Source organism: Panthera tigris, chromosome A2 (genome assembly GCF_018350195.1).
Source record: "Panthera tigris isolate Pti1 chromosome A2, P.tigris_Pti1_mat1.1, whole genome shotgun sequence".
Lineage (NCBI taxonomy): Eukaryota > Metazoa > Chordata > Mammalia > Carnivora > Felidae > Panthera > Panthera tigris.
The window spans coordinates 7,185,433-7,203,040 of record NC_056661.1 but is presented as its reverse complement, the minus strand read 5'-3'; the positions used below and the strand labels follow the sequence as shown (position 1 = coordinate 7,203,040).

The 17,608-nt window shown below is 41.9% G+C and overlaps 1 protein-coding gene across 1 annotated transcript; it reads left to right on the top strand.

Moving 5' to 3' along the window:
- Nucleotides 1–4,540: 4,540 nt before the first annotated feature.
- ZNF699 (zinc finger protein 699) lies at nt 4,541–17,020 on the top strand. The gene is made up of 6 exons (XM_042978066.1): nt 4,541–5,306; nt 9,354–9,439; nt 10,322–10,448; nt 14,239–14,337; nt 14,728–14,911; nt 15,258–17,020. The coding sequence occupies exons 1-6, from the start codon at nt 5,252–5,254 to the stop codon at nt 16,714–16,716; spliced, it is 2,010 nt and encodes a 669-aa protein (XP_042834000.1). The 5' UTR covers nt 4,541–5,251; the 3' UTR covers nt 16,717–17,020.
- Nucleotides 17,021–17,608: the final 588 nt, after the last annotated feature.

Genomic DNA, 17,608 nt, shown 5'->3' with positions numbered 1-17,608 from the left:
CAAGCAGGCAGGCTTACCTCTCTCCCCAAGCTGCTGCACCTCTGACCCCAAAAGTCAGTTCCAATGATGTTCACTCAAATACCTATGAGGTAGGGAAGCTGAAGGGACTCCATTTTATTTATTTATATTTGTAAATGTTTAAAAATGTTTTTATTTATTTTTGAGAGGGAGAGCACGAGTGGGGGAGGGGCAGAGAGAGAGGGAGACACAGAATCCAAAGCAGGCTCCAGGCACTGAGCCGTCAGCACAGAGCCTGACACGGGGCTGGAACTCATGAATCATGAGATCATGACCTGAGCTAAGTTGGACACTTAACTGACTGAGCGCCCCAGGAGCCCCAGGACTCCATTTGAGAATGACCTCATCTCTGCTGTTTTTCTGCTTGGCCCCATTTACTCATGTTCAATATTTTGCCTCTGAATAAGACAAAAAAGCTATGTTCCCATTCAGGGGGAAGGCAAGAGAATTAATCATTCTTTGAGTTGCATCCTAGGCCCCAAATACCTGATAACACCTAAGAAGAGCCAGATCCCAAACATGTTCCAGGACATTAGCTTTGAACAAGCCTTGGTTGATAATGGCATCAATACCCCTACCTTTAGTAATTTGTGGAGTCTATTGCTCACCTGACACTTGCCTTTGATTGGACCCTACCCTGGATTCCTGAAGAAAAATGTACTCTAGGCCCTTTTCCAATATAAATCCCTAACCCCAATTCTCTTTTCCTTTCCTAGTCTCCCAGACACTCGGTCTGCCATTCTCCATCACCGATGCTATTATTCAGGAAACTCTGTTTTTACTTTCTCTGGCTTGCATTTGATTTCAATCTTGTGAGAAGCCAAAGGCCCCCTTCACTGGTCCTGTGGTACCCTCTTCTGGGTCCCTGGGCCCACCCTGCCTGCATCACCTGCACTACCACTTGTTGAGGCTAATGAGACATAGTGGGAGATCCTAAAAAATATACAGAGCAAGGGGTGCCTGGGTGGCTTAGTCGGTTAAGCAACCAGCTCTTGATTTCGTCTTAGGTCACGATCTCACAGTTCAAGTGTTCGAGCCTTGCATTGGGCTCTGTGCTGTCTACTTGGAGCCCACATAGGGACTCTCTCTCCCTAGCTCTCTACTACTCCCCTGCTCGCTTGCTCTCTCAAAATAAATAAACTTCAAAAAATAACAAAACACGCAGAGCAAAACAGCACAGAACAACACCATGTCAAACTGACACACAGGTATTTTAGAGTTTCAACCACTTGAAACTGTCCAGTATAATTTTGTCAATCGATTGTCCTGTTGACTGATGGTCCCTATTATCTATTTCCTGATTACCTCAGTCGCATCCTGATCACCTGTAGGGAATTTGAGAGATTTGAGGACTGATCTAGGGAGAAGACAGGACCACAAGAGGTACAAAATCCAATGACCTTTACTGGGTTGACAAAGATTTACCATCCACTGACCTCCACCATACCTCTTGCCTATAAATTCTCATTTACCCATAAGATACTTGGATTTGAACCTGCTTTTATACTAAGGTCTCTTTTCCCCTGTTGTGATAGTGCTGAATAAAATCGGTTTTACCACTTTAAGTCCACCACTGTTTTTCCTTCAACAGGGTGGCTCTTGGACAGGGTTGTGTGACAGGGGAAGTCCCAACATGAGACCATCCAAAGGCTTATGGCACAGAAGCCACCATCCAGAAGGGGAGGAGGGCAAGGGAACCCCTGGGGGAAAGGGGCATCTGGGAGGGGTCTTACTGTCTAGGTGACTTTGCTCAGCACAATGGAGGAGTCAGAGAGCTCTGAAAGGCCACAGCAGCTTGGTATTTTACTAGGCTCTATGTCTTATCAGTGTTCAGTAGATGCTGGGTGACATTTTCACAGTATCCAAAGCAGGGAGGCTCTGAATGGCTAAAAATATGCTTGTTGGGCTATTTTAAAAGTTGGATATGCAAAAGTTTGAGTTTGGCCCCAGAGGGCTTTTGAGTTAATGGGTCACAGCCCGTAGTGAAGAAATAAACAACCCAAAGGCCAATACAGAGAGTGGCTTATTAGCATAACAGACCTTTATCTCACACTACACACTAAAACGCATTCCTTGAGGAGTAAACATTGAGAAGTTTTAAAAATAATAAAATGTGGAAGAAAATTAGGAAAATAACTTTTATACTCTAGAGTTTAGGAAGATTTAAAAGCAAGCTAGGAGGGGCACCTGGGTGGGCCAGTTGGTTAAGCCTCTGACTCTTGATCTCAGCTCAGGTCTTGATCTCAGGGTTGTGAGTTCAAGGCCCCCCTGCTTAAAATAAATAAGTAAATAAATAAAAGCAACCTAGGAAACCCAGAAAACATTCTTTAAAAAGTATAGGCTTGGGCGCCTGAGTGGCTCAGTAGGTTAAGCGCCAGATTCCTGATTTTGGCTCACAGTTCATGAGTTTGAGCCCTACATCAGGCTCTGCACTGTCAGAGTGGAGCCTGCTTGGGATTCTCGCTTTCTCTCTGCCCTCTCCCGCTTCATGAGGTTTTTTGGGGGTGATAGTGGGGCTTGTGGGGTCCAGGTTTGACGACCAAGAAAGTGATTTTGAAGATGTTTTTGGTGCAAAAATGTGATTTTATTGAAGCACGGGGACAGGACCCATGGGCAGGAAGAGCTGCCCAGGGACCATGAGGAGAGACTGGTTATATATTATGGGGTTGAGGGAGGTAAAGTCCAGGGGAAGTTTTCAGTGAGATTTTCATATGCTAAAGAAGACTCACAGAATAGTGGAGGCCCAGCCATTGTCAAGCTAGGGTTGTTTTTCCCTCTAGCAAAGCATTAGCATTAAGACCATAAGGAGTTCCTGTAGAAACATTTTAATCTGCCGGCCTCAAGTATTTGTCAATGGGCTGGAGGTTATAGGGAAATTTATTTCTATCTGCCATTTCCTTCTGCCTTTGTTTACCACTTTACTATGGAGGAGTGATGGAGACTTAGGTCCTGCAGGACTATGATCTCTATCAGATAACCATTTGTTTTTCCTTTTCCTTTGTTCTTGGGCAGCCAGGAGTGTTGGAGGAATATCACACATATCCTACCTGGGGTGTTTGCAGCCTGTCAGCTTGCCTTATGCTCCCTTATTACTGCTCATTCTCTCTCTCTCTCAAAATTAAATAAACATTAAAAAAAAAAAAAGTATAGACTCGGGGCGCCTGAGTGGCTCAGTCAGTTAAACATCTGACTTTGGCTCTGGTCATGATCTCACGGTTGTGGGTTTGAGCCCCAAGTCAGGGCTCAGAGCCTGGAGCCTGCTTCAGATTCTGGGTCTCCCTCTCTCCCTGCCCCTCCCCACTTGTACTCTGTCTCTCTCAAAAAATAAACATTAAACAAAAAAGTATAGACTCAAAAGTATAGACTATTGGGTTATGTAAAATTAAATATTGTATACAGATATGACGTCATAAAGTTAAAGAAGCAAAGTTATGTTATCAGTTAATAGATGCATGAACATTTGATTACATTGATCAAAAACTGATAATACATCTTCATAAACCAGATTTTAAAAGGTACTTCATTAACTTCATAAAGAACACAATCTGAGTTTTTTGTGTCTCATGTCCATGAAGTACAGCCAGACCAATACTAAACCATCCTGCACACCTAGAAAAATGATCTGAGGATTAACACAACGATCTGCACAACCTGAACCACAGAATCCAGCAGGGGTACAGATGGTTCCTGGCTTAAGATGTTAGATTTAAAATTTTTTGACTTTATGATGGTGTGAAAGTAATATGCATTCAGTAGAAACCATACTTTGGATTTTTAATTTTGATCACATCCCAGGCTACTGATAGGTGGTATGATACTCTCTTTTGATGCTCGGCGGGGGTAGCCAGCTGCAACCCCAGTCAGCCATGAGATCATGAGAATAAACCACCAGTACACTTAAAACCATTCTATGTCCATATACCCTTTCTGTTTTTCAAGTTCAGTACATTGCTTAATAAATTGCATGAGATACTTAACACTTTATAAAAGATAAAATAAGCTTTGTGTTAGATAATTTTGCCCAACTGTAGGCTAATGTAGGTGTTCTAGGCACGCTCCAGGTAGGCTAGGCTAAGCTATGATGTTAGCTAGGTTAGGTGTATTAAATGCATTCTAGACTTAATGGTATTTTCTACCTGGGATGGGTTTGTCAGGGCATAGCCCCATTGTAAAGTCAAGGGAAACTGTAAATATACTTCCTTTAATAGATTCAGGACTATGTAGCTCTTCAACTTCTTTTCACAGCTTCAGTTTGTTGTAAGTTTCAAAATTTGTCAATTTTATGTAAAATCTATTTTAAATAGAATGATGGATGAATGAATACATCTCGATGTATAAGTGTGTAAAAAAAACACCATACACAATCTACAGCAAATAGCTTACTTAGCATCCTTGATAATCATTACCGACCAAGACAAGAATGCTTGATTTCTTTCTGACTTTACAACAGTTTGAGAGGTCCTGCACAAAGAAACGAGTTAGTATTAGAACAAGAAAAAAACAGGGACAGAAAATTGTATTTATACGGAAAATCAAATAACGTAGTGACAACTATTAGAGGAGAGCCAGGTTACCAGGTAACTGGACTTGCATAAACAATTATCAGTAGCCTTTCTCTACAAGAGCAGTAATCAATAAAACAATGAAAGGGAAAACTAAAGACCTAAGAAAGGACTGAATTAATGGAAGGGAGATCTTAGGAAGTGGTATAGGCTTAAAGTTATAACTATCGTGTCCTGTGCATAACAAAGTGGAGAAGGGTATAAATTCAAAAAAACGCAGTTGAGCATCCAGTTGTCTGGCTTCGGAGCCTGAATGGGAGTCCCTAACCCTATCCCCGCAGCCCCGCCCCCTAGACCTCAGCTCCCCAAGAATTGCCAACCAAGTCTCGCCCTTCCACCTGGTCCCACCGTAAACCGTGCCCTTCGGAATAGTCAACTAAGCCACGCCCCTAGGCGTTGTCTCGACCCAGCTCCGCCCCACAGTCCTAGTCAACCAAACCCTGCCACGGACCTGATGCCCCCCCAGGCCCGTCCAATTCCAAATCCTGCGCTGATTCGCCCGCAGGGCCCAACCGCCTCTCTCCCCAGAAGAAAACTAGCATTTCTCTTCCACTCGCGGCCAGAAAGAGACGCCTCCCGCCCGACCACCCCTCGTAATCTTACGGCTCGGCTACCGAGGCTCCGCCCCTTACGCTGTGCGAGGCCCAGAAACCGGAAGCAGAAGTGGACTCATGCGCCTGCGCGAGCTGGCGGCCATATCTCTTCGGTCCCCGTCTCGAGTCCGAGGTAGTTAATTACCTCCGTTCGTGTCCTTCCCGGCTGCCCCTGGCCAGCGCCAGGTCCGACCCGCTGGAGGCGGAGAGGTCGGCATTTACAGGACGGCCTCTCGGCCGTGCCTCCTATCCCCGCTGGAACCCAGCGGCAGGCCGCCGTTCGTCCCGAACTCACTGAATCCGGAGCTCTGGGCTGCGTCCAGCAGCCGGGGTGAGTCGGCTGTAGGTTAGAGTTAAGAGAACCACCTTCGTATTTAATCGGCCTTCCAAAGCATCTTTTGGTGTCTTCGCAGAAAGTAAAAGCATCCCTGCCATTCGGGTTACGGGGACGAGCGCCTCCACCTCGTCTGTACGTTGGTCTGGATTTCAGCGTGTTCGGTGAGCACGGGGTGGTGACATTTGCTTCAACTCCGTTCCCATCTCTCCCCTCCTGGGGCAGGAGATATTTGATCGGTGAACTTTACCTTGCCTGTGGGCATCAATTTGATACATTATATCCAGGTACATAAAGGTGAACTGATTACTTAATATCCCTGTTACCCCTCCCTCGTGGAATGCAGCTATAAATTTTAATCATTTATCTGTAGATTGTTTTGAATTTCATACCGAGAGTGCGGTCTTGTGCCATTCTCAGCATTTTCTCTTTTATTCTTGTACCTTGCATTCCTCTTTCTTTCTTTCTTTCTTTCTTTCTTTCTTTCTTTCTTTCTTTCTTTCTTACGTTTATTTGTTTGAGAGAGAAAGCACGAACAGGTGAGGGGCAGAGAGAGAGAGAATATCCCAAGCAGACTCTTTGCTCTCAACGTAGGGGCCGGATCTGGATCTCCCCATCCGTGAGATCATGACCTCAGCGGAAATCTAGAGCCAGTGGCTTAACCGACTGAGCCACCCAGGTGCCCCTTCTTTTTATTTCTTTAGGGTGTTTGCTAGGACTTCCACTACGGTAGACAGACAGTACTAGAATAGTGTATAATTTGCATCCTTGCCTTGTTCCTGATCCCAGAGTTATTCTATCATTTCAGCAGTTAAATAGGATGTTTGCTGTAGATGTTTGTAGATAATAATAATTATTTTTTCCAATTAAAGCTGTTCTCTAATTTTGGTGGGTTAAATTATCACCAATGGATATTCATAGAGATCAGTCACTATTTGGTATCTAAGAGGAATAGTCATGGTTTTCTGTTAATGTGATGATTATATTAATTGAAGATTCAATTTTTAACCACTATTCATTTCTTGACTGCACTAATATTTTTATATTACCTTGCATTCATATGTATGAATGAGATCTTGCCTATTTTATTTTGAGTTGTACTTTTCTGGTCTTGGAAACATTCAGGAAAATAGTATTTTCCACCCCTGCAATGGAATTATGAACCCTTTACTTATTTGGTGAACTTGCCTGTGAAACAGTTTGTAATTTATATTTCCTTTGTGGGCATGTTTTAAACTACTGTATTGTTTAATTAAGGGCTGGTTGTAATCAAGTTTTGTATTTATTTTAGAATGTTGCCAGAAAGGGGCGCCTGGGTGGCTCAGTTGGTTAGGTGACCAACCTCGGCTCAGGTCATGATCTCACAGTTCGTGAGTTCGAGCCCCGCGTCGGGCTCTGTGCTGACAGCTTGGAGCCTGGAGCCTACTTCAGATTCTGTGTCTCCCCATCTCTCTACCCCTCCCCTGCTCATGTTCTGTATCTCTTTGTCTCTCAATAATAAATAAACGTTAAAAAAAAAAAAATGTCGCCAGAAAGTTATACTTCTTTTAGAAATTCATTCATGTCTATACATTTTCATATGTTTCCTTAATTTTTTGGTTATATTCTCCCTGCAACATCTGTGGTTGTGACCCATTCATAATACTATTAAAATTGCTAAAGGTATGTTGATTTCATTAGTTTTCAAAGGGCACATTTTTTGTTTTTATTCTTCTTATTAAAAAAAATTTTTTTTTAGCATTTATTTATTTTTGAGAGACAGAGCGTGAGTGGGGGAGGGGCAGAGAGAGAGGGAGACACAGAATCTGAAGCAGGCTCCAGGCTCCGGGTTGTCAGCACAGAGTCTGACATGGGGCTTGAACTTACGGACCCTGAGATTATGACCTGAGCTGAAGGTGGACAATTAACTGACTGAGCCACCCAGGCGCCCCTCTTTTTATTAATTTTAAAAAAATATCATTAATTTTGTCTTATTTTTATTTTTCTGAACGTTTATGCTGTTCTTTTTCCAACCTTTAAATTAATCGTTAGCCCACCATTACTGATTTTTTTTCCTCTGGAGTTGATGATATTTATAAATATATAAATCACACCAGCTGTGGATTTCCAGTGTTCTCTGAAACACTTTTTTTTTTTTTTTTTTTTTTAATGTTTACTTATTTAGAGAGCGAGCATGAGCGAGGGGCAGAAAGGGAGAAAGAGAATCCTGAGCCTGCTCCACGCTTAGCCTCGAGCCCGCATGTGAGGCTTGATCTCACAACTGTGAGATCATGACCTGAGCCAAAATTAAGAGTTGCAAGCTTAACCCAGTGAGCCACCCAGGTGCACCTGAAACACTTCTTTTAATTGTCTACTTCTTCCCTGCCACAAAAGTAGTCCTGACTCACTAAAGATAAATATGTGTGTGCCTCTATCCCTATAATGTGCTGGCTACATTATCATGTATCACATACCACTACCTGATATGTTTCTCTGTTTATTCCCCTCCCTTAGAAGATTATAACATCCCTGTGCTTCAGGACTTTTCTGTTCTGTTTAGTGCTATATCCCCTGTGACTGTATGTAGTGGGATCAGGGTAAATATTACCTAAGTAAATATGAAATAAAGAAGCAAGAGGTAAGGGCCTTAAGGGAAGTGTCCTTGCTCAAGACAGGAGGCTTAGTCAAGAGAAGGCGCTCACAAAGATAAAACATTTCAGTGGAATACTTCGTTTGTGTATTCTCCAGAGTGCACAGCAGGGTTCCAGGCCAGACTCTGGTAATGTTAGTAATAACAGCCTCATTAATAACTAAATTGTAAGGTCTGTGTTCAGAAATACGCTCATTGGGATTTTAGGCTCTGAAGGAAAACAGGCCTGCATTCACACGCCTGTATATGTAGTATATACGCCCTTTCTGACTGAGTAGCATTGAGTATGTGGTTAACTGATGCTAAGATTTCTCAACTCTAAACTAGTTGTAATATCTGGTTTGCAGAGCTTCTATGAGAGGAAAGCTCTTGGCAAAGTCATTCTCACATCATGGTTGCTCAAATGGCACATTACTAATGTAGTAAAGATGTTGCGGTTTTTATTAGATTTAAAATATACTGCTGGATCCACTGCACGGACAAAACGGTTGCGTTTTTATTATTTTAAGTTTGCGTAACAACTGCAGAGAACGCCATCGGAGATGCCATACTTTGCTAACTTGAGGTGTTCTTGCCCTGCTGCTGCGGTCCTCTGTACAGGCAAAATTTAGCAAGAGAGTCAAGCATGGCAGTCTTCACTGCCTCCGACACGTGGAATTGAGTCGGTCGATGCTCTTTCTCAAAAACCAAGTTTCAGAGACCCTGCAGCCCCTGGAGGGAGGATTCGGTGGTCAGAGGCTGGGAAGCAATGCCTGTTAGCCTGCCAGGAGTGCGGAAGAAATGTCGGGAGTGGAGCCCCCAGAAGTTGGATATAGAAGTGCTGTTTTGGATTTGACACAATGTGTATTTTTATGGTTGAAGGCATCGTGTCATAGGTTTTGCTTTTCATTATCGTGGGAAAATTGACAGCTAAACTTTTAAAAAATTCAGTTAACTTACAAAATGGGACGTTTAACCTTTTTTTTTTTTTTTTTTTTTTAATGATCAACACGGACCACAGCAATGGTTTCTAGCTCTAAAGAGTTTCTAGCTCTAGAGGAGATAAGATTACTTCACCTTCTTAGCAGATCAGTGTGTATTTGGTTGGGTGTCTTGGGGCTGTGCGCGTGTGTGTTTGTTTTGAGGGGAGTGGTCCCTCATAACGGACCTGCCGTAGCATCTCGCCTCGTGAGTTGTGGGGAGATCTGGATTCTCGTGTCTTCTTTCTCTTGCTTCAGCTCTAACTTCTCAGTACTCTGGCTTTCTTCATGAAGGGAACATGAAAGAAGAAAGAGCTGCTGAGTTGCAGAAAAATATGACACAGGTAAGTAGGGGCTAATAATTCGCCAAAAGAATTTTCCATTCCGCCAGGTCATTGACCTCCTAATTGTGTGGAGCAGTGGTCAGCAGTCTACTTCTCTGTTGGACCACATAGTAAGTATTTTAGGCTTTGAAGGCGATAGAGTCTCTATTGCAATTGAACTGCCAATTTAGCCTAAAGCAGCCCCAGACCGTACTTAAACAAATGTTTTATTGTGGTCCAGTAAAACTTTATTTACACAAGCAAGTAGTAGGCTGGATTTAGCCCATGTGCTGTAGTTTGCTGACTCCTGGCCTACAGGACAAGAAAATATGGCTAGCTGTGGGCCTGAGATGAAAGTTGTATTTCTGCAGTCCCCTGGGTCTCAGGTTAGTGAAAAAAAGAAGAGCTCTCTGTTCCTCGGTGTGTTTTTATGCATTTAAACCTCATTCCGATATGACCCAGTGTTTCATGTTGTGCTCATTGCTATGGTGGGAAAGAAGGAAGCAGGTGAAATTGTTTCTGTAACAAGTAACTGCTGGTGTCAATGTGGAATTTATTTCATTTCTAGAGCATTTCTCTCATTTCAGCCATATGCTCTGGACTGTTCTGGATTATTATAAGACTGGAATTGGTCACCATCAAACTGTGGAAGAGATAAATTTAACATTTTAGAAGTGTAGTTAGATGCGTGAGACAGGATTGGATCAGTTAGGAAGAGAGTTACGGGGAGAGCAAAAGATCTGATGACTGCATTCTGGGGTAGATGTCAGGAGACCATAGTATCTTTAGAACTTACTATGAGTTAGTTAGTTCTCAGTTCCCCAGTATTATCAACCTCATCAGTTCTGCATATATGGGGAGAGTTGGTACCTTTCTGAAGAGAATATGTGTGGTGTGTTTTAGGACTCAGTGGTCTTTGAGGATGTGGCTGTGGACTTTACCCAGGAGGAGTGGGCTTTGCTGGATCTTGCTCAGAGGAACCTCTACAGAGATGTGATGCTGGAAAACTTCCAGAACCTGGCCTCATTAGGTAAGAGAGGCAACATTCCTTCATTTAGTTGTTGAGAAAACAATTTTACTAATTGACCTTGTTCTAGGATTTGGACTGAGGAATTAGAATAAAGCGGTAAATACGACAGACGCTCACTGACCCCAAGGAACTTACTGTGTCTAGTGGTTTCATCATGAAAATAAACATCTGTGTAGTGAACTGTCTTTTTCTTGTGGTTAAAAGCATTGATGCTTATTACGTGTTGAAAGTGTGGGCATAGAGTTCGGGCATCCCTTTGGGTCTTAGGGAGGTTTGTGGTTTCGGTCCTTAGGATAATTTTATTGATGTCAGTGTTCTTTACTCAGAGACTACCAGGAACATACCTGTAAACAAGTGGGGTTTATTACTCAGTGACCTGGGGAGCTGTGGTATGTCTCAGAAAGGTGTTAAAAAGTACATCTTATAGGGTTTGTGCTTTGGTTGAGTGATTTGGGGATGGGCCTGTGGAAGCTGGCTGTATTAGTTTCCTAGGCCTTTCATAACAAAGTACCACAAACTGTGGCTAAAAACAGCAGAGACTTACTTCATATTTCTGGAGACTGGAAATATAAGGCCAGACTCCTTTTGAAGGCTCTATGGGAAAATTTCTCCTGTCTCTTCCCAGCTTCTGGTGGTTGCCAGCAATCCTGGGTGTTTCTTGGTACACAGCATATCATTCTTTTTTTCTTTTTTAAGATTTTCTTTTTAAATAATCTCTCCACCCAATGTGGGGCTCAGACCCACAACCCCACGATCAAAAGTTGCATGCTCCACCAACTGAGCCAGCCAGGTGCCCCATGCAGCTCTCTCATTCTAATCTTTGCCTTTTTTAAAAGAAAATGTTTATTAATTTTTAAGAGAGAGACAGAGCAGGAGCTGGGGAGGTGCAGAGGGAAAGAGGGAAATAGGGTCCGAAGCAGGCTTTGTGCTGACAGCAGAGAGCGCGATGTGGGGCTCGAACTCATGAACTGTGAGATCATGACCTGAGCCAAAGTCAGACATTCAATCGACTGGGCAACCCAGGCGCCCCTCTAATCTTTGCCTTTATCTTCACATGGCCTTTTCCCCTTTTTATGTTAATCCTTATAAGGACACTAGTCAATGGATTGAAGACCCACTTCAATCCAGTGTAACTTCATCTTAACTTGATTATATCTACAAAGACCCTATTTCCAAAGTAACATTCTGAGGTTTCAAGTGAACATGACTTTTTTTTTTTTAAATTTTAGACAGAACGCACGCTAGTGGGGGAGAGGAAGGCGGGGGAGAGGGAGAGGGAGGGGGAGAGGGAGAGGGAGAGGGAGAGGGAGAGAAAATCTTAAGCAGGCTCCATGCTCAGCCAGGAGCCTGACGAGGGGCCTGATCCCATGACCCTGGCTGGGATCATGACCTGAGCTGAAATCAAGAGTCACTTAACCGACTGAGCCACCCAGGTGTCCCTGACATTTTGTTTTAAGACACTTGTTTTTAGAGCAGTTGTAGATTCACAGCAGAATTGAGCAGTAGATGCAGAGATTTCTCATATATGCCCTGCCCCTGTACAGGTACAGTGTGTCTTCTGCTATCAACATCTACCAGAATGGTACGTTTGTTACAACTGACAAACCTGAATCGACACAGCATCATCACCCTGCATCCATAGTTTACATTAGGATTCACTCTTGGTGTTATACATTATGTGGTTTGGACAAATACGTAATGGTATATATATCAGTCATTATAGTATCATACAGAGCGGTTTAACTGCCTTAAAATTCTCTTTGCTTTGTCAGTTCATCTCTTCTTCCCCTCTAACCTGTGGCAGCCACTGATCTTTTTACTGTCTTCATAGTTTTGGCTTTTCCAGAATGTCATGTAGTTGGAATCATATGGACCAAATCGTATCGGTTTTCCCGTGGCTTCTTTCACTTAGTAATATGCATTTATGATTCTTCCATGTCTTTTTGTGGCTTGATAGTTCATTTCTTTTTGGTTCTGAATGATATTTCATTGTCTGGATGTACCACAGTTTTAGTTATCCATTCACCCACTGAATGACATCTTTTTTTTTTTTTTTTTAATTTTATTTTTTTAAACGTTTATTCATCTTTGAGAAACAGAGAGACAGAGCATGAGTGGGGAAGGGGCAGAGAGAGGGAGACACAGAATCGGAAGCAGGCTCCAGGCTCCAAGCTGTCAGCACAGAGCCCGACGCAGGGCTCGAACTCACGAACTGCGAGATCATGACCTGAGCCGAAGTCAGATGCTCAACCGACTGAGCAACCCAGGAGCCCCATGAAGGACATCTTAATTGTTTCGATGCTTGGGCAGTTTTGAATAAAGCTGCTGTAAACCTGTGTGTGCAGGTTTTTGTGTGGACATGTTTTCATCTCCTTTGGGTAAATTCCAAGAAGTGTGATTGCCCTATCATACTATCTTCCAAAGTGGGTGTCCCTATTTGCATTCCCTCCAGCAACGAATGAGAGTTCCTTGCCAGCGTTTGTTGGTGTCAGTGTTCTGGATATTAGCTGTTCTCATAAGCGTGGGGTAGTATCTCATTGTTTCAATTTGTGTTTTCTTGATGACATTTTGAACTATATTTTCATATGTTTATTTGTCATCTGTATCTCTGGTGAGTTGTCTGTTGAGGTCTTTGGCCCGCTTTTTACTCAGGTTGTTTGTTTTCTTATTGTTGAATTTAAGAGTTCTTTGTTTATGGGGGTGCCTGGCTGGCTTAGTCAGTAGAGCATGTGGCTCTTGATCTTGGGGTTGTGAGTGTAAGTCCCACATGGGTGTAGACATTACTTAAATAAATAAACTTTAAAAAAATTATTTATTTTGGATAACAGTCCTTTATCAGATGTGTCTTTTCTAGATGTTTTCTCCCAGTCTGTGGCTTATCTTTTCATTCTCTTGCCAGTGTCTTTTGCAGAGCAATACTTTTTTAATTTTAATGTAGTCCAGCTTGTGAATTTCTTTTATGGGTCATGCCTTTGGTGTTGTATCTAAGAAGTCATCTCCAGACCCTAGGTCATCTAGATTTTCTCCTATGTTTTCTTCCAGGTATTTCATAGTTTTGCATTTTACATTTAGGTCTTTGACCCATGTGATCCCTTTTTGAGTTGATTTTTGTGAAAAGTGTAAAAGTCTGTGTCTAGGTTAATTTTTTTCCATGTTGAGGTCTAGTTGTTTCAGTCTTTGTTGAAAAGACTATCTTCTCTACTACCTTTGCTCCTTTGTCAAAGATCAGCTGACTGTGTTTATGTAGGTCTATTTCTGGGCTCTCTGTTCTGTTTCATTGATCTGTTTGGACATAAATTTTCAAGGGACACTGTTCAGTCCACAGGTGGTCACTTTAGATTGGATGCTGACAAAAAGAGGTAGAAATTTTATTATGGAGTAGTGTGTATGTATTGCGGGGGGGGGGGGGTCACCCTTAGATTAAATTACATAGTGGCCTTGTTTTGCTTAATTTTATCATGGTCTCAGCATAACCTTGTTTAAGATTGGTATTCTGTGAGATTTTTATATTCAGGAGAACAAAGGGTCCTGAGTATCAGACCAGCTTCTAATATTGAAGTTTAGATGTGATTGTCACATTGGTTCTAGAAATCAGAGGCTGTGTCATTGTTTCTGTCACTGTCAACCCCCCCTACCGTGCCCCCACTTGAAAAACTTTTTTGACGTCTTGTTGAAATTAAATTTACTTTGCCCATAATTAGAGTATCAGAAGAGCAAAATTTTGACTGTCATGGAAATGTTCATGGTTCGTCATTGTTTTCCGTCATGATAAGCCTTTCTGCATTACTAGGGTATCCACTCCACACACCGTATCTGATCTCCCAGTGGAAACAAGAGGAGGACCTGGAAACAGTGGAAAGAGGACCTATCCAGGGGGAGCACCAGGAAGGCAAGAATCCTTGGGAGAAACTATCCTGGTTGGGGGGATATTACGTTTGGAAAAATCAAATAAAAGCAGAGCAAAATTTTGTTTTGTTTGAGGGGTCTGATCTTCCAGATTCCTTGTTTTGATTTTTTATCAGTATTCTCACAGTGTCCTTGTTCTTGGAAAGATCTGTATTTCCTCTTGTAAGTTAGTATTTGGTCATGTGCACTTTATCCGGTTCCTTTGTGTTTTGTTCTCCTAATAATTCCCTATTTGTGTTACTATCAGTCCTAGTCTTCATAGAATTATTTCTTAGTTGCATTTTGACCATTGTGCATATTATTACCAAAGTCCTGAAACAGCCACACTTCCAGAAGTCCTTTGCTTATAGGTGCCTTTACTTTTTTGTTTCAGGTTTTGAGACTCAACTTAAAACTAGAGAATCAGTTACTCCACAAGATATTTATGGACAAAAAATATCCAATGAACAGAAGATAGTTAGATTCAAAAGGAATGATTCTTCGTCATCCATTTTACACAAAAACGGGGAATACCGGGGTATTTATTATCAGAACAAAAACCGTGAGAGACATTTGAGGTAAGTAAGAAAAAGTAGTGCCTGAGGAGAGGATCTTAAAATGTCATAAAACTTAAAAAAACATGTATATAGAACTTGGTCAAAAATTGTGAATTCATAAAGAATTTTTCCAAGATTTTTTTTTTGAAAATTACATTGAGATCTTCAGTATTTGACACATAGTTCAGTTGTAAGCAATTATCAGAAAAATTATATAAGTGAAAACAACTCATTGATAATATTGGCTATGGTAGAGCCCTCTGGGAGAACTTTGAACTTGTAACTTGATGGGGCAGAAAATGTACATAATCCCTGAAAATGGTAAAAATTTATTTACCACTAATAATGTGCTTTTTATTTTTAAAAGAAGCCCCGTGGTGGAGAACGTCAATGAACATAGTGAAGAAAATCGGCGTGGACAAACCTTCGGCCAAATCTCACATCTGAATACACTGAAGAGAACTACTGAAGTAAAGTCCTATGAATGCCGCGAGTGTAAAACGGCCTTCACAGATCATTTATCCCTTAAAAATCACATCAGGTCTCACGCCGGAAGCAAACCCTATCAGTGTAAAGAATGTGGGAAAGCTTTTCATTTTCTTGCTTGTTTTAAGAAGCATGTGAAAACTCCCACTGAAGGGAAACCCTATGAATGTAAGGAGTGTATGAAAGCCTTCGCTTGTTCTTCATTCTTTAGGGCACATATGAAGATTCACACTGGAAAGACGAACTATGAATGTAAAGAATGTGGAAAGACCTTTAGCTGTTCTTCATCCCTCACGGAACACAAAAGGATTCATAGTGGAGATAAGCCTTATGAATGTCGGGAATGTGGGAAGGCCTTTAGTTGTTCCTCCTCACTCTCCAAACACAAGAGGATTCATAGTGGAGATAAGCCATATGAATGTCGGGAATGTGGGAAGGCCTTTAGTTCTTCCTCTCACCTTATAATACACATAAGAATTCATACTGGAGAGAAGCCTTACGAATGTAAAGAGTGTGGGAAGGCCTTCAGTGAGTCCTCAAAACTCACTGTCCACGTCAGAACACACACAGGAGACAAACCGTATAAATGTAAGGAATGTGGGAAAGCCTACAATTGTCCCTCCTCCTTAAGTATCCACATGAGAAAACACACTGGAGAGAAACCCTATGAATGTCTGGAATGTGGAAAAGCCTTCTATCTTCCCACTTCCCTGAATACACACGTGAAAAATCAAAGTAGAGAGAAACCCTATGAATGTAAGGAATGTGGAAAAGCCTTCAGTTGTCCCTCATCCTTCAGAGCACACGTGAGAGATCACACCGGAAAGATACAATATGAATGTAAGGAATGTGGGAAGGCCTTTAGCCGTTCTTCATCCCTCACGGAACATTTAAGAACTCACAGTGGAGAGAAGCCTTATGAATGTAAGGAATGTGGGAAAGCCTTTATTAGTTCCTCCCACCTTACAGTACATATAAGAACTCACACTGGAGAGAAACCTTATGAATGTAAGAAATGTGGAAAAGCCTTCATTTATCCCTCAGCCCTTAGGATCCACATGAGAACACACACTGGGGAGAAACCCTATGAATGTAAGGAATGTGGGAAAGCCTTTCGCCATTCTTCGTACCTTACTGTCCATGCAAGAATGCACACTGGAGAGAAGCCCTTTGAATGTCTGGAGTGTGGGAAAGCCTTCAGTTGTCCCTCATCCTTTCGAAGACATGTAAGAAGCCACACTGGAGAGAAACCCTATGAATGTAAGGAATGTGGGAAAGCCTTTGTGTGCCCTGCCTACTTTCGAAGACATGTGAAAACTCACAGCAGAGAAAATACATAAATGTCAGAAATATGGGAGTGTCTTCGAGGCATTTTCACATCCTCCGCCTAACATTGCGGAGATACCCTATGAATGTAAGAAAGCAGGAAGTTGTTGCTTATCTGTTTGAAGACTCGAGAACTCACAGCTGAGAGAAATCTGTGTGTGTAAACCTTGTGGTAATACCTTCAACGAACATCACTTAACTGTGGATAAGGAAGCTTAACCAGAAGTGCAGATCAGTGACTCACCTTGAAAGTGGACTGCTGGCTCATTGATTTTCACTTTCTGTTTTCTGGTGTGAATATTTAAAGTGATAAGTTGATAAGTTTTCCTCTAATACTTTTTCAGCTCTAACCATGCTTAAATTGTGAGGTACTTTTATTTGGGCTGAGACGTAAATGTTCTTCATAACAAAATCTTTTGGACCCGTAAGGGGATTTGAGGTGTTTTTCATAGGCAGGCAGGAGTGTTTTTTTTTTAATTAGTTTCTAATTAATGCTCATTGTTCTCCAAGTATACGATCATTATGGTATCAACACTTTGGTATTTGTGATTTCTTTTGTAATTTTTTTCTTGTAATTGGTAGTTTCATTTTGATCCAGCAGGGTAGATACTGGAAATTGCCTACTCGGTATTTTTTTCTTTTTTCATACTTATTTATTTTGGGGAGAGCGCAAGTGGGGGAGGGGCACAGGGAAGGAGGATAGAGTATCTGAAGCGGGCTTTGTGCTGATGGGCTGACAGCAGTGAGCCCGATGTGGGGCTTGAACCCACAACCCTTGAGATCATGATCTGAGCTGAAGTCAGATGTTTAACAGACTGAGCCACTCAGGTGCTCCTTTTCTTTTTCTTTCTTTCTTTTTTTTTTTTTTTAACTAAGAACTTCTAGTTTTTGATGTTATCAGTTTTT

What these genes read in the sequence shown, in the direction of transcription:
- ZNF699 (XM_042978066.1), top strand. Translation starts at nt 5,252, where the DNA reads ATGCGCCTGCGCGAGCTGGCGGCCATATCTCTTCGGTCCCCGTCTCGA. An exon ending in TGCAGAAAAATATGACACAG is followed by an intron (nt 9,440 to 10,321) that starts GTAAGTAGGGGC and finishes GGTGTGTTTTAG; the next exon opens with GACTCAGTGGTCTTTGAGGA. An exon ending in AACCGTGAGAGACATTTGAG is followed by an intron (nt 14,912 to 15,257) that starts GTAAGTAAGAAA and finishes TATTTTTAAAAG; the next exon opens with AAGCCCCGTGGTGGAGAACG.